Source organism: Martes martes (assembly GCF_963455335.1).
Source record: "Martes martes genome assembly, chromosome: 4".
Classification (NCBI taxonomy): domain Eukaryota; kingdom Metazoa; phylum Chordata; class Mammalia; order Carnivora; family Mustelidae; genus Martes; species Martes martes.
This window is the reverse complement of record NC_137891.1, coordinates 36,755,864-36,773,225: the sequence shown is the minus strand read 5'-3', so window position 1 is coordinate 36,773,225 and position 17,362 is coordinate 36,755,864. Positions and strand designations below refer to the sequence as shown.

The window sequence follows — 17,362 nt, the reverse complement described above, 5'->3', positions numbered from 1 at the left end:
GAATTTTAAATTTTGGTTACTGTGTTTTTCCATTCTAAAATTTCCATTTAGTTCTTTTTTTTGTTTTTGGTTTTTTTTTTTAATCTTTCAATTCTCTGCAGTTTTTAAACCTTCTATCCATTTCAGGAGTATTTGCCTTTATTTCTTGGAGCATGGTTATAATAGTCACTTAAAGTCTTTGAGAATTCACATCTGTTTTAACTGGGGTCTGGTATTTCTTAATCATCTTTTCCCTTGCCAAATGTGGAGATTTTCTTTCTTCCTAGCTTGTTAGATAGTTTTTGTACTGTATACTAGCAACTTGAAGTATTATGATATGCGATTTTCAGTCTTACTTAAATCTTATGGAGAATTTTTTTAGGCAGTTAATTGGTCTGCTTAGGTTTGGGTAACAGTTTTCCTGCCCGACTTCCGTGGACTGCGATTCTAATGTCAGTTTAGTTTCAGAACCTTTGCAATGCTATTTGGATCAGTCCCACCTGTACACCACTCAGGGACCAGCCGGGGTCTGGGCAGTGGTCTTTCCCTATAATTCACTTCTCAAAACATTTAGTGTGATGTTTAGGGTCACTATGCAGACGGATTGCCTGGAGGGTGAGCCCAGTTCATATGCAGTTGTTATCTTGAGTTTCCCCGTCTCTGTGATTCTCCCCCACTCCTTCTGGTGCCCAGAGGTTTTCCTTCCTCTTCCTCCAGCTAGAAAGGCAGACTTTTACTTTCCCCTTCCTACTGCACACTTCCCATGACCCTGTGCCTCCAGGACCGAGCAGCAAGAGGACAGAGAAGAATAGCAATGGGAACATTCTTGGGACCACAGTTTCTCTGGCCAGAGATAAGGGTTCCTCTCCCTCCAGATTTTACATGTACCTACGGGCTGTCACGGCCACTGCAGCTGATGTAGGATAGGCTGGGGGCTGGGATTGGACAGAAAGGAAAAACAAAACAAACAAAAAAGAAACCAAGATTTTGACACCAGCTCTGGGTTTTGGACAGCCTTTGAACCAGGATAGGAGATGACAGAGGAAAGAAAAAGGAGCAGCTAGCTCACTGCTAGTCTGGTGGTATTTCAGCTTCTAGGCCCTTTTCCCAGCTAGGCTGCTACCATTTACTTTTCAGGGTCCTCCTGTGGCTATTCCCATCAGTTCTGTCTCAGGTTTCTAGTAATATTGAAGGGGAGAGATGGGTGGAGTATGTTTATTTCATTTTGACAGAACTGCCTTTCTCATTACTATTTTTTTGAAGGATTGGCACATTTAGAGAACTACAAAAGTTGCTTATATAGGTTATTTTATTTAATCCTCAAGGAAGCTGTAACCCACACTTTTATACATTAGGCAATGGAAGCCTAGAAAGTTTCAGTTATTAGCCACATTTTCATGGGCTGTTAATCACATGGCCAGGGTATGGGCCTAAACCTATGTGACTCCAAGTCTATCTCATAAAAGTGGGCAGTGGATGCCAACTAGGAAAGCATAGGTTCCATAAAATCCAGACTGAATGTCACCAGGCTGCCTTGTCAAACAAACATGTAATTTGGTGTTCATCTCCCTCATGCTCACTGGTATTGTACCAACAACTCTTATCGGAAGCTGAACCTATGTTGAAGAGCAAGTGAGTTAAAGACTACTGTGATTATTTTTGATTAAAAAAAAAAAAAAAAGGAGCATAGGAACTGAATAGACAGTTTTCCAAAGAAGACATTCACATGGCGCATGGGTATAGGAAAAAGGTGCTCAACATCACTAATCATCAGGAAAATGCAAATCAAAACCACAATGAGATACCACCTCAAATGTGTTTGAATGGCTGTCATCTAGGAGATGGGAGATAACAAGTGTTGGTGAGGATGTGGAGAAAGGTGAACCCCATGCACTGTTGGTGGGAATGCAAACTTTTGCAGCCACTATTAACAACAGTATAGAGGGTCCTCACAAGATTAAATGTAGAGCTACCCTATGGTCCAGCCATCCCATTTCTGGGTATATGTCCAAAAGAAATGAAAACACTGTCTTAAAGAGATATCTGCACCCCTGTGTTCATGTCAGCATTCTCAAGAGCCAAGACATAGTAATGGTGCAGGATTTCTTTTCCTTTGGTGCTCGTGGTTCTTGGTCACACCACTTTGAAGTATGAAGGGGTAGACCAGACAGAGTGGTGGGCAGCAAAGCAAGGTTTATTGAGCGATAGTACAAAGCTCCCAAAGAGAGAGGGGACCCGAGAGGGTTGCCACCATAGTTTCTAAGTCTAGGGGTGTTTATGGGCTTGCTGGCAGGCTCTTTTAATCTGATGAGCCTTCCACTTGGGCCTTTCATCCAGTCAGGCTTTTGTCATCTATCTGTCACGTGGGAAAGGGTGGAAGGCTCCATCCAGGGGGGTGTAAAATCCTTTTAGGGGTGGTTTCCTCTTAGAGTGGGGGGCTATCCTTGTCCCTTCCTGCCTTTCTTCCAACTATCCTTCATCAGTAACAATCGTTAAGTGTCCTTCAGCAGATAAATGGAGACAGAAAATGTGAGACACATACTCACCTATACTAGAATATTAGGCGACAATAAAAAAGGAAATCTGCTGTTTGCAAAAGCATGGGTGGACCTTTAGGACATTATGCTAAGTGAAATGAGTCAGAGAGAGACGAATACTGTGTGATCTTATTTATGTGTAGAATCTAAAAAAATCCAAACTTGTAGAAATAGAGAGTAGAACGGTGGTTGCCAGAGGTGGACGTTTGGGGAATAAGTTGGTCAAAGAATACAAACTTTCACCTGTGAGTAAGTTTGGGGAAGGTAATGTACAGCATGGTGACTACAGTTAACACTATGATATTGTATACTGGAAAGTTGCTAAGAAAGTAGATCTTAAATGTCCTCATTACAAAAAAAAGTTATGTGAGGTGATAGGTGTGCTAGGTAACCTTACTGTGGTAATCATTTTACAATACATATCTATATCAGATCACCACGTTGTACCCTTTAAACGTATACAGTGTTCCCTGTCACTTATATCTCAAAGCTGGAGGGGGGGGGGTTGGAGATATTAAGGCCCTCCTCCCACAAACAGATAAACAGGAAAGGGCTAATCATTAAACAATGAGTAATATTCTGTGATTAGAAATGTGAGTCAGCAAAATTGTTGTGTAATATCATTTAATAGGTTGATGTTTCTCTCTGAGTCTGGTGTTAACCCTAACATCAGAACCACAGAGAAACAATGTTCCTGTTCAGATCTCTAAGCAGCCAGAACTTTAAGAAAATCATTTCTTTTTTCCTTTCTTTGTTTCTTTTCTTTTCTTTTTTTTTTTTTCTTTTTTGAGAGGGGGAGCATGTGGAGGGCGGGGTGGCGATGGGGAGGGCAGAGGGGGAGAGAGAGAGAGTGAAGCTTAAGCAGACTCCAGCCCCAGTGTAGAGCCCAACACAGGGCTCCATCTCCTGACCCTGATGTTATGACTTGAGCGAAATCAAGAGTTGATGCTTTACCATCTGAGCACTACCCAGATGCCCCTAAGCGAACCATTTATGATCTTGTCATTTGTGCCCCTCAATAACTATTTTGTAGATTAGGGAATACATAAAAATATGTGAGATCCTGAAAAGAAAAATGTCTTGCTAGGAATATAAATTTTAAGACTAGTTAGTTCCCTTTTATCAGGAAAGCAAATCAAAATTAGGTGGAATAAATGGCTGGAAGCCCAGAAGTAGTCCTTTTAAAATGAAATAAAGTCAATAGGACTGTCTCATGCTCACCTCTACCAAGGTCCATTGTTAGAGGACATGTAAAAAGAGGTCCTGGGGCCTTGGACAAGACAGGAGAAATGCAAGTCACTTTTAGACAATCCTGTTAAAGCCCAGAGGAAGGTTATCAGGATGGGATCCTTGCGTGTGTTTCCCCCTCCCACCACATTCCAAGAAAGAATTCTTGGTCATTACGGGGTATGGTGCAGGGAGCACAGAAGCCCCTGGGAAAATGCAGTTTTGAGTGTTGTGTAAGCTCACCCAATAATGCTGCTCCCCTGTAAGTGCCACCCGGGCTGGGCAGGCCCAGCTCATCCCGACTGAGGTATGACGTAGTCAGTGCAGTTGGTTAAATAGCCACTGATCACTGGCTCTGTATCAGGTACGGAGACAAGACAACTGACACTTGTCCTCCTAGGGAGTAATCTGAAGAAATACCTATTTGCCAGGCTGATTAGATCCAAGGATTTGAGTTCCTGGGCTTTCTCGGGAACTCCCCATCACTTTGTGTTTTCCTTCCCTAGTGGAGAGCATTGAGACATGACCATCAGCGTGAGACTAGCTGTCCGAGACTTTGGTGTTTATTCTGTCTTCTTACAGAGTCTGGGAGAAGTAATCACAGGAAAGTAAGCATCTAGCCTCCCTTGTCCTGCTGATGCTTATTCCCTACTTAAAAGTGAAATATAAGAAGATTAAGTAGTAACTTGCAAGCCGAAGAATAAAATACAGTTATTTCTCTTGTCTTAGAATTGGCGGGATCAGGAAGGTGGAAGGGTAGGGATTTCCAGGAGTTAAAACAATAGATAAAATCATGAAAAGAAAGGTGAATGATGTTGACTGGAAAAGTGAAAAGCCAGGGGTGCTCTGGGTGGCTCAGGTGGTTGGGCATCTTCCTTTGGCTCAGGATGTGATCCCAGGATCTTGGGATTGAGCTCTGCAGGGAGCATGCTTCTCCTGCTGCTCTCCCTGCTTATGCTCTCTCTCTCTCTGTTAAATAAATAAAATCTTAAAAAAATAAAATAAAAAAAATACAAGTGAAAAACCAGTATCAGTCAGATGCTATAAAAAAATTAAAAGGTAAATGACAAACTAGGACAAATGGCAGGGGTTGATAACCTTAAAATATGAAGAGCTTTTACAAAATAATAAGAAAATGTTAAAAGAGCCCAGTACGAAAATGAACAAAGCATATGAACAATTAGTCACTAACGGAGAAATTAAATGATCAACAAATTTTGTATTGCTAACAAAAAAAGAAAATTAAAGGTAGATTTTTTTCTTTCCCATCAAATTGACCTAGATGGGGGATTAAAAAAACAAACAAACAACAGTAAAGTATCCTTTGTTGTCAAGAGTAAAATGGAAAAAAAGAAAAGAAAAAAAAGAGTAAAGTGAAATAAGCATTCTTTTTTTTAAAATTGAGATATAATCCATATTTCATAAAATTCACCCTTTTCAAATTCAGTGGATTTTAATATATTCACAAGGTTGTACAACCATCACTACTGTCTAATCCTGGGATATTTTTATCATCACAAAAAGAAATCTCATACCCATTAACAGTCACTTCCATCACCCTCCTCTTGCCACCATAAATCTACTTTCTGTCTCTGTGGCTTTTCCTCTGCTGAGAATCTTATGGAAATGGAAACATACAATATTTTTTTGTGTCTAGCTCCTTTAACTGAGCATAATTTTTTTTTAAAGATTTTATTTATTTATTTGACAGAGATCACAAGTAGGCAGAGAGGCAGGCAGAGGGAGAGGGGGGAAGCAGGCTCCCCACTGAGCAGAGAGCCCGATGCAGGACTCGATCCCAGGACCCTGAGATCATGACCTGAACCAAAGGCAGAGGCTTTAACCCATTGAGCCACCCAGGCACCCCTCACTGAGCACAATATTTTTAAGGTTCATCCATGTTGCAGCATGTATTGGTACTTTATTCCTTTTTATGGACAAATAATACCCTATTGCATGGATAATACCACATTTTCTCTATCCATCTGTTGATGGACATTTGGCTTATCGCCACTTTTTTGGCTCTTCTGAATAATGTGGCTATGAAATTCATATACAAGTTTTGTGTATGTGCATATGTTTTTAATTTTCTTGGGTATATAACTAGGAGTAGAATGCTGGGTTATTTGGTAAATAATTCTTGTTTAACTTCTTGAGGAACTGCCAGACTGTTTTCCAAAATGGCTACTAGTCCCACCAACAATATATGAGGATTTTAATTCCTCCACATTCTTGCAAATGCTTGTTATGGGTTGCCATTTTGATTATAGCCATTATAGTGGGTGTGAAGCGGCAACTCCTATGGTTTTGATTTGCATTTTTCTAATGACTTATTACGTTAACCATTTTTATGTGTATATTATTATTTTTATTTGTGTATCTTCTTTAGAGGAATGCTTATTCAAGTCCTTTGCCCATTTAAGAATTAGCTTGTCTTTTTATAGTTGCATTATGAATATACTTTATATAATCTGGATACTAGACCCTTGCAGGTAAGATATATGACTTGCACATAATTTCCCCCTTTCTGTGGGTTGTGTTTTTACTTTCTTGATAATATCCTTGTATACAAAGTTTTAAAATTTGATGGAGTTCAGTTTATTCTTTTCTTTTGTTGCCTGTGACTTCAGTGTGCTAAATAAAAATCCATCATCAAATCCAAGGGCATGTAGATTTATCCCATGTTATCTTCTAAGAATTTTATGGTTTTAGTTCTTATATTTAGGTCACTGACTTATTTTGATTGATTGAGGTAGGAAGGAGTCCAACTTAGCTTTTTCTTCAGCATGTAAAAATCCAGTTGTCCCAACACCATTTGTTAGCCTATGCTTTCCCCATTGAATGGACTTGACATCCTTGTCAAGAATCAACTGGCCATAGATGTATGGGTTTATAGAATCTCAGTTCTATTCTATTGGCCTTGATGTCTATCCTTACGTCAGCACCACACTGTTTTGGTTACTGAAGCTTTTAGTAAGTTTTGAAATCAAAAGTGTAAGTCCTTTGATTTTGTTATTCTTTTTCAAGATTGTTTTGATTACTCTGGACCCCTTAAATTCCATATGAATTTGAGGATTTCCTTTTCCATTTCTGCAGAAAAGCCTGTAGAATTGTGATAGAGGATTATGTCAGATCTGTAGATCACTTTGGATATCTTTACATTAAGTCTTCATATCTTTTCATTTACTGGTTTTCTTCTAGTAATTTGTAGTTTTCTACATACAAGTCTTTCACCTCCTTGGTTAAATGTATTCTTAAATATTTTATTCATCTGGATGCTACTGTATATGGAATTGCTTTTGTAATTTTCAGATTGTTCATTGCTGGTGTATCTTGTAACCTGAAACTGCTGAATTTGCTTTTTAGCCCTAGTAGTAGCAGCAGCTGTAGTAGGTGTGTGTGTGTGTGTGTGTGTGTGTGTGTGTGTGTGTGTGTGTATTCTTTAGGATTATATATACCCCCCAAATATAAGCACATACGCATAGACACACCCATTTATATAATATAAAATATATATAATAATCATGTTATCTATTAATAAATAGTTTTACTTCTTCCTTTCCAATATGGATGCTTTTTTATTGGTTTGGTTTTTTTTTTTCTTGCCTAATTGATCAGGTTACAACTTCCAGTATAATGTTGAGTTGCAGTGGTGAAGACAGCATCCTTGTCTTGTTCCTGAACTTTAGGGGAAAGCTTTGGGAATTTTACCATTGAGTATGATGATGTTGACTGGGTTTTTCATGAATATAGTTTATCATGTTGAGAAATTTCACTTGTTTCTAGTTTTCTGTTTTTTATCATGAAAGGGTGTTGGCCTTTGCCAAATGCCTATTCAGTGTCAGTTATGATCATGTGGTTTTTTCCCCCCTTATTCTATTAATGTGGTGTGTTCTATGATTTTGCACTGTTGAACTACTTCCTGAGATAAATCCCACTTGGTCATGGTGTATAGTCCTTGTACTATGCTCTTGGATTCAGTTTGCTAGTGTTTTGTTGAGTATTTTTGCATCTACCAACTACCCAAGCTACCGAAGCCTACTGAACTAAGTCCTCATGGCTTTAGATCTAATGGTTGTTGGTAGGCCTTAGGCAGCTGAGGCTGCTGGCCATCCCTTCCTTGGATACTTACTATTGTTGACTCCCTCCTCCCTAAAATATTTCTTTTTGGTTTCTGAGGCAGTACTCCCTCCTGGGCTTTCTCTCATTTCTAGATACTCCTCCATCTCCATTGAAGATTTTTCTTCCTTTATTATCATCCTTTATGTGTTAGTATTTCTTAGGGATCCTTCCAGAGATCTCAGTGACCTCATCCACACCCAGACTCCAGTGATCCTATTTATATCAGTAACTCCCAAGTCAACTGGGACTTATCTGAAGACTCAAGATAGGCCACACCTCTGAGCTGCATTTAGAGCCACCTTCTGAACAACTCCTCTGGAATGTCCCACGGGTAGTACAGTACACGCCAGGACTCACAGGTCTTTCAGGATCAGGCCTTGGCTTACCTTTAGAGACTATCAGAGTTGTTCAAGGACATTTCAGTCTTAAGGAGAGAGGTATGGCTTTTAGTTAATCTTGATTCATTTCATTTGAATTCCATAAACGTTATGCTGATTTCTAGCTCCCCTGGCTCTGGGACAGCCTTTAGCTTTTCCCTTCTGTTTTTGTTGCCTCATTTATAAAGTGGGGGTGATAATACTAGGTATAAGGATTAATGGTATACCATGGAAAATGGTATATGTACCATACCAATGGTATGGTATATGTAAAGATCTTGACCCATATGAAGTTCTAAATAAACTGCAGCTCTTTAGTAACAGTACTGGTAAGACGTGAGGGGATAACATACAAAGGAGTGGAGAATAATACTAAATTGTCTATTGTTTCTACTGACAGGGATCTGTGCTTTCATCTGTTTTTATGCTGGGTGGGGACTTGAGCAGCAGATACCAGACAAAGAAGACTGGAGTCTTGCTCTGATAATCCTACTGGGTCCAATCTGGGGATTTATTGTTATAACAAGATCTTTTTATTGTTTTCATACTGAAGCCTCTTTTGGTTATTACACTGTATAGAAACCCATATTTACTAATTCGTGTGTTTTTATACTGAATGATTGCCTTAGGGTGACCATCCACTGATTTTCATTTAAATACTGGTGGTTTTCAATTCTCCTTGTCCTTGTGGTTCAAATCCTGGCTTTACCACTCATGAAACACAGTGGAAAATACATCCACTAAAAATCAGATTAGAGGGGCTGGCTTAGTTGGGCTCAGTGGTGCGGTCTGCCACTCTTGATCCCCAGTTCTTGAATTCAAGCCCTATGTTGTGCATGGAGCCTACTTTAAAAAGAAATCAGATTAGAATTTGTTGGGAGTCTCTGTATTTAAGTGTTTTTTAACATTCTGTGAAATAACTGCCTTGTTTTAAATATTGGTAAGACACCTGTCCGTGAAATATTTATACATCATTTTCATATTTAAATATAATAGATTCAGTAATCAATTATTAAAGCTATGATTAATGCCTGAAGTCTTTCGATCAAGATCAAAGGACTTTAAGCTTGAATAAGGTATTGTAATGGATGTTTTTTAAGGCTCACTTTAAAAACTTGGGGCCTATATTATGCAACTTCTTTGCTAAATTCATTTTAAAAAGACTGAAATCACTTGGATTTTATTTCACTTTCAAATTACCTTTTTCTCCTAGTCCTTTACCATAAGAAAAAGGGCACCCCGATCATGGGTGCAATGATCGTACTCAAGGTTTGGTAACTTCATGCACTCATAAATCGGAAATGGGAGAAAGGTACGTTTTTGTAAGCTGTATCTCGCCACGGATGCTTTGACTCAGGGAATGATTCTGAGGAGCCGTGCTCGCGTCCCAAGCCCGTCGGCGTTCAACCAGTTAACTACGGGGTGGCTCGGTGCGTGGCCCGGGGAGCGCATGGCTCCGCACTCCGCCCGGCGGCAGACGTGCCCCTGGAGGTGCCGGGAACAGTGCTGCCCCGCCCGCGGGGGCGGTGCCCGCCCGGCCTCCGCCGCGACCCGCCCCCGCGAGCGCTGCAACGCGCGTCTGCGCCGGGCGCCCCTGCGGCCGCCCGGTAGGTAGTTTCTCCTGATGATGCAAACACTCGCTTCCCGCATCCACTTCCCACAGAGGCCGCCAAGCCGCGCGCCATGGGCAACATCCAGAAGAAGCTGACTGGCAAAAGCGAGGGCGGCAAGCGGCCCGAGAAGGGCGTGCCGCGGCGGGGTCGGACGCCCGGGGCCGGCGCGGAGAAGCGAGGCCGTCTGCGGGCCCCAGCGGCGGCGGGCAGCGGGCGGGGCGCCGGGGACCCCGCCGCCGCCGCCGCCCCAGCGGGTCCCGTCCCCGCTGCCACGCTCGGCCCCGCGGACTTGAAGAGCCAGGGCAACGAGCTGTTCAAAAGCGGCCAGTTCGCTGAGGCGGCCCTCAAGTACTCGGCGGCGGTCGCGCAGCTGGAGCCCGCAGGTAGGTGAGGAGCGGCCGCCTGGATGACAGGCGCTCGCGCTGGTGCGGACCGGGCCGAGCGCGGGGTGGGACGGACCCGGGCGAGCGGCACCCTGGAACGCGCAGCACGTGCCCGGGCGGGGCGCGCCTGCGTCTGCGTCCGTCCCTCGCGGGCTCGCCCTCTGCGGCCACTGAGGGCACCCGGCGGCCTGTGGGACCGCAGTGCCCCCCCCCCCTCAACGCCGGAGACCTCAGGCGTCCGCCTGCTGGGGAGCCGGGATTGCGTTAATGGATTTTAACCGTGTCTAATGAACTGTGATTTTAGGGAGTGGAAATGCAGAGGATCTAAGTATCTTATATTCAAATAGAGCGGCGTGTTACCTAAAAGAAGGAAACTGCAGCGGCTGCATTCAAGATTGTAACAGGTACGCGGCGCATTTTCAGGTTTGTCAGCAGTGTGATGAATGAATGCGGTATGTAATTTCTTAATGAATTTTCTGCATGAATCTAACTTCTTAGAGGCTTTAAAGGCATGTTAATTGAATTATACATAAAAATGATAAATTTTTCTCCTTCATATATACGAATACAATTAATAGAAGTCTGGGAACTTTTTTCATTTCCACAGCCACCACCTTAATCCATGCTCTTTTCAGGTCAGTTCTAGACTTTGGAGAAGCCTTCCCTCTAGTCTCTTTGTCTCCTCCACTGTAGCATCAGAAAAGCTTTTCCTGAAGCATTATTTTTGTGGTTCAAACAGGTATTCCGTGGCTCAGTGTGGTGTTGCAGAGAATTATAAGCTCCTCTTACCACCTGCCCCCCCCCACCCCCCGAACGAGCTTTCTGCTCTCATTTGGGCCACTGTGTTGCCCTCTGCACATGTTTGCCTTCTGAAATCCCTGCTCAGTTGCCTCCTCTTCTTTGCCTTCCTGGTCACCTCAGGCTCCCTGGTCCCCTGCATGGCTCTAACCCGTACACTGTCACTCTCACACCTGTGGGTACCTGCGTTATCCACTCACTACACTCGATTTTCAGCTCCGTGAAGTCAGGACCCATGTTTTCAGACAGCTTTGCATCCCTCAAGCACCGTAGGTACCCATGGTACTCAACAAGTTACATACTGAGGTTGGTGAATGTATTTACATGAAAAATTTGTTTTCTTCCACCATCAAGTAATAAGCCTGTTTCAGAAATCCTTTGGAAAGAAGCTACTAGTAGTGCATCTAAAAAATAAGTTGTGTGTTCTGGCTTGACCCTCACAGTCCTGGTTTACTCCTCTTGTCTGGTAAATTACTAATATCACCCCTTTTCACTTTCAGAGGCCCTAGGTTGAACAATAACTTGTGTGGACAACCTCATTATAAGATGAACAATTTATTATTTTTTTCAGTGTTAATATCAGTGTATTGATATGGGTAAAAACTTGATACTATCTGTGCCTACAGTTTAAAAAGAAGGTGTTGAGGGGCTTGGATTTTTTTTTTTTTGCCAATTTTATATATTCAAATTTAAGATAAATACTATTTATATTCACTTGGCCCTGACTCTAGACCCCATCCACTGTGGGGCTGGCTCACACTGATTGTTACATTTTTAGGAGCTGGTTGAAGTCAGATTGGCAGCTTGAAATCTGCCATGGTTGGAGTACTGACACCATGAAAATTGGCAAGCACCTCAAATCTGGGTTTTTCTTCTCAGGAGAGCTGGTTGGTAAACATTTACCACTGCATTTAACTAATAAGACCATACGAATTTGTGGAGTATCAAGCACATTGCGATATGCAGCCAAGAACCTTTACAGCGCAAGTGTCTGTGGCTAACATGTTAACCTTTAGATTTATCTTGGGTCTTCCTACAGTGAGCAAGTTCAGAGCTACGGTTAAAACGTGGGAACCCTGCAGTTAGAGCTACAGCAAAACAGCAGGCTCACCTTAACCTTAAGTGAGATGGTTTAAGGTGGCATTTTCTTGCTAAAATTTGTTGTGTTTCAGTGTAGATCTGGGAGGAAGTCAAAGATGGGATTCCAGCCGTGATGTCTAAGGAGGCTAGAATGGAGGTTTGTCTGGAAGGAGAGCAGGAGACAGCCTTTAGGGTGGGAAGGGAGATGGGCGGTGGTTTAGTTAAGATGTCCTTAGATAAGAGCTGCGTTTTAGGCCAAGGAATCCTGTTTTGCTGGTCAGTACTGACCTCAATGGAGCCCGACCTACTTAGGTGTTTTCTTGATACCTGGCATATGAGTCCCAACCTAAGGGGCATGAGGTGATTTTACTTCAAAGTAGTGAACCTCAAACTACTTTTAATGCCAGAAACCATGATTTGCTTTTGTGAACATGTTGAAATAAATGTATTTTAATCTGTATGAACTAGCAGTCATTTAGTAGCCAAAGTAGGACTATTTCCTTTTCACCTCAAGAAAATTCCATACATTTTCATGGAAACCTGTGTTTTAGTTTTTCACTGAATTGTCTCCGCTCTTTGGAGAGTTGTTTTGTGTGCCATGAGCCCTTATTCCAAGGCAAGTCATAGTAGGAGTCAAACTTCAGAAAAAAAAACCAAAAATAAACTCACGGGGGCGAACTTTCAAGTAAGGGAGAGAGGGGAACCTGTGAATTAACTTTCATAGCTTGACCTATGAAGAATAACTTTTGATGCAGTTTGGGGGAAAGGTGTTTGATTTTACACATCTGAGCTCCTGGGGCCTGCTCTGATACACTTCCTCTGAGGTGTGTTCCGGGGGTGTGCTAAGAGGATCATTGTTAGGAGAGTAAGGGGTATTTGAGGAGCTCAAGGGGACTCTGGGCCTTGCCCCTCTTCTGACCACAGCATCTCCATGTTTCTGTTTTAGTCTTTAAGGTGAACCATGAATCAGGGAAAAAGTTTAAAACCATTGTCCTAGAAATTGCTTTATGTTTTCAGAATTGTTTATCAGCTAAAAACAAAAACAAACCCTCTTTTCCCATGCTAGAGGACGTTTTGAGGTTATCTAAACTACACCAAAAAAATCTTACCCGATGACTTCCCATTGAGAATAATTTGACAGATTGACTAAGAATGAATGTTGCCTGGTAATTCTCTGCTTTTGCTCCTTTTTTGCTACTCTCTGACAGACTTCAAATTAAAACTCAGCAGGGTCTTAACTGTATTAACTTGAATAGTTAAGCCTTTGTGAGCTCTGGCTTGAAAGTTCTGTTTTTATGAATGAATACCCTTTTTTTTTCTTAATGGAATTTCCATTTATAAGCTCATATTCATTTTCAGGATTGTGGTTAAAGAGAAAAAAAAAAAAAACCTTGCATTTACTGGGCTGGTAGTGCTGAAAATTGAATGCATCGTCTCAGTGTTATATTCAGCACCTACCTGGGGTCCATCTTCAGTGGCTGAATAGCACCTTGGGCATTGAAAGTCTGGGGGGAACATTGGGTAGTTGTGGTGACATTGGGTAGTTGTAGGAGTATCATACACGTTTGTCATCTCGGTTCATGTTGTTAATATCCCCTAAGTATGAAACAAAGCTAGATTTAAGGCAGTGGTAAAAGTGATAGATCCTTGGGGCACCTGGGTGGCTCAGTGGGTTAAAGCCTCTGCCTTCTGCTCAGGTCATGATCCCAGGGTCCTGGGATCGAGCCCCGCATCGGGCTCTCTGTGAAGCAGCGAGCCTGCTTCCCTTCCTCTTTCTCTGCCTGCCTCTCTGCCTACTTATGATCTCTGTCTGTCAAATAAATAAATAAAATCTTTTAAATAAATAAATAAAAGTGATAGATCCTTTTGCTCAGAGATCAGTTCTCTAGTGTTTTAAGAGTTTTTACTTGATCTTAGTTTCAATTTTTTTTTAAATATTTTATTTCTTTGACAGAGAGATACAGTGAGAGAGGGGACACAAGCAGGGGGAGTGGGAAAGGGAGAAGCAGGCTACCTGCTGAGCAGGGAGCATGACGCAGGGCTTGATCCCAGGACCCAAGGATCATGACCTGAGAGGAAGGCAGACACTTAATGACAGCCACCCAGGTGCCCCTTAGTTTTACTTTAACTTTTGTAAGTTATAAAAGTAATACACGTTTTACAGAAAAAAAAAATTAAAGCCCCATGCAGTACAGAGGAGATCCTTAAAATAACCCACAGTGGTAACACCCAGGCAGAACAAAATTGGTTAGCTCTTAGAGCTGGTTAATGACAGCCTCTACGGTGTGCAGCCTGGGACCACACCCACCTTTGCGGTGGAGTATCTGTACAATGTGGAGAATTGTGAATGACTCCAGCAGAGTTCCCTTATTTATGGTGTTTTTGTGTGTGTGTGGTAGGCAAAGCATAGGTTCGTTCAGGAGGTATTGGCTGAGTGCCCCCCACGGGCCAGGTGTTGATCTGGGCACTGGGAACAGGTACTGTCCTGGCTTTCCCAAAGCCAAAATTCAAAAGAACTGCCCTGTGGGCAGATCACACTCCCTTCCCCTCCATCTCCTTACCTGCAGCATGAACTTGAACTTTCCCTCTTGGGCAGTTCGGTGAGAGTCTGCAGCAGCAGACGCGTCAGGTAGCAGGTGTCCTGTCAGCTTCCTCCTTGCCAGATCACTGCAGACAGGGATAGACAGCAGATCCCCATGACTGTTGGAGAAAGAGTAAAGCAGTCCTCACTCTGCTTTCCCTGAAGCCCATTACACATCCGCTGTGAAAACCGCTTGTAGCAGAAGAGTGAACCTGAGAAGCAGACCTGCTGTCCCCGATATGGAGGGCCAGGGCCAGAGACACTTCCTGCTGGGTGTTTAGCAAGTAGGTTTTTCCTAGGATTTCTGCTCGCCATGTTTTACAGTTTCAGTTATGTTTGCAAAAACGAAGAGTATGATAGTTTTCATTCATAAATATGGTCTCTAGATTGTTCTATTTCAGAATGTAATGAAGTCTGTTGTTTGTGAAGTAGCTTTAAACAGTTACTTCAAACAAAACCAAGGAACACAACCTTGAAATACATCTCTGGTGATGTTGGAAATACTTTATAGCCTAAAAAAATGCAAGGTGAAAATTCACGACTTCCAAGAAATCATCATATACTTACTTCCTTGATTGCCTCTGGTCCATTTTTGAAGCCCTTTGCCAGCAAGTAAATCATTATAAACTGAAGTTAAGGGAGTTGATTTTCAAAATGTAATGCAGGTTTTTGTGGTTCTGTGGTGAGGTGCCTTATTAAACACAGGTGTGTAAAAATTTTCCTCTTAATCCATCAGTAGGTAACAAGAATCTGTTGAAAGCTGATTTTGTATTCAGTGCCATGGTCAGCTCTGTTAGGGCAGAGGGGAGGGATGGGGCATTGGAGAAGGTGGGGCACACTCTCTGCTGCCAGGGAGCTCTGTCTCAGTGGGGGAAAGAGTAAATACTAATGTGCTTTGCTACAGGTTTAAAATAAAGGAACTGGGGGGCACATGGGTGGCTCAGTTGGTATATCTGACTCTTGATTTCAACTCATGTTATGACCTCAGGGTTGTGAGACCGAGCCCCTGCATCAGGCTCTGCACTGGGAGTAGAGCTGGCTTAGGACTTTTTCTCTCCCTCTCCCTCTTCCCCCACCCAAAGTAAATAAAATAAAGGAAATAACCACAAGTTTGTTCTTTAGCTCTGACTTTGCCTTTCTGGTGTATTCCTGTGTCCTTTGTATGAAATACCAGCTGTGCCCTTGTCTGAAAGTCTAGTACTATAGTGTATATTTAGTTACTAGAAGCTGAGTAATTTTCAAAACATATGACATAATATTTTTGTCTTAGGGCTTTGGAACTTCATCCATTCTCAGTCAAACCTCTTCTTCGTCGAGCAATGGCCTATGAAACTTTAGAGCAGTATCAGAAAGCTTATGTGGATTATAAAACAGTGTTGCAGATAGACTGCAGAATCCAGCTAGCAAACGACAGTATTAACAGGTAAGCCAGCCTGAGGCAGTGCCTCAGGTCTTGTTGTTTTTTACTGGAATTACGTGTTTTTCTTCCTCCCCTCTGAGAACACTGTTAGAGTGTAGACATGTCCTCAGTTATTCACTCTGCATGCATGGTTTTCACTCCCATCAAAACCAGACGGTTCTCTCTCTAACTTAATTTCTAACTGTCCTATAATCCACTTTGAGTTGTCCTCTAACACCTTTATATTTGCGTCCTGGTCCATTAATTACAGTAAAATTTTTTTTTAAGCTTAGGATATAGATCTTTGCTGTTCCAAATGCACAGAATTTAATTTTATAGTATTTGTAAACATCTGTGGCATTAGGAAGGTGTTCTCAGTGATGTTGAAAATCAGTAGTAATTCTAGGACAAGATCCAAGAATGTAGTGAAAACTGCTATATCGAATCTTCTTCTCCTACAGGGTTTTGCACATGCTCATTGCACCACATCTGTCAGTGGAAACATAGCTGCTTGTTGTTTCTCCTCAGGAGAGTGGATGTCTTCATGAGCCTGCTAGATTTTGTGTTCTGTGCCCTTTAAATAGACACTCATCATAGGATGAGTATTAATTTATCATGGTGAAATAGCAAAGAATTTGGATCTAATTTGTATTATGACCTATTTGCCCCCTGAGTGAGCATGGGAAGGTAAGAATTTCCAGACTTCATAAATTGCTTTCAAGTGAAATTAAAAAATTATGAGTTGGATAATATTGCTAGTTATGTACTATTTTCTGATCCCATTTGTCCAGAATATACCTTACTCTGTGCGTTACACTGTGCCCTGTGTTGGTCTGGTGTACCATGCCCCGCCCCCTCTCCCCAAAAGACAAAAAAGGAAAAAAATAACCTAGTTTCTGTATTTAAGCAAACCAGAATATAGCTGGGGGAAAAAATATAAGACAGATTATCCCCAGCAGTGAAAATATGTTAGTAAGGTGGGGAGATCACAGGGAGGCTAGGCTTAAGTTGTTGGAGAGTGAGCGCCTGACATGGTCTTTGAAGAGGACTGATAGGACAAGAGGAGACCTTGAGCAAAATTGTGCAAGAGGAAAATGGCATGTTTTGGATGAATTCATTTTATAAAATCATACCTTACCTCCCCCACAGTCCCACCACACTTTGTAGAAGACCGTTAGAAAGATCTATATGTAGAGCCAATAGCCATTTCCTGGAGTGTCCATTCTGGTCCCGCAGAACCTGTCTGACCCATGTCTAAAAGGGATA

General features: G+C 42.1%; 1 protein-coding gene across 1 annotated transcript in view; it reads left to right on the top strand.

The window, feature by feature from the left end:
* The window catches only part of SPAG1 (sperm associated antigen 1), a gene marked incomplete at its 5' end in the record, with an annotated part of 62,198 nt that overhangs the window by 27,079 nt on the left and 17,757 nt on the right, over nucleotides 1-17,362 (top strand). The window contains 3 exons of the mRNA XM_080800220.1: nucleotides 9,858-10,238; nucleotides 10,543-10,642; nucleotides 15,968-16,120. Coding sequence (XP_080656346.1) covers nucleotides 9,858-10,238; nucleotides 10,543-10,642; nucleotides 15,968-16,120 — 634 coding nt within the window. The remainder of the gene's footprint in view (nucleotides 1-9,857; nucleotides 10,239-10,542; nucleotides 10,643-15,967; nucleotides 16,121-17,362) is intronic.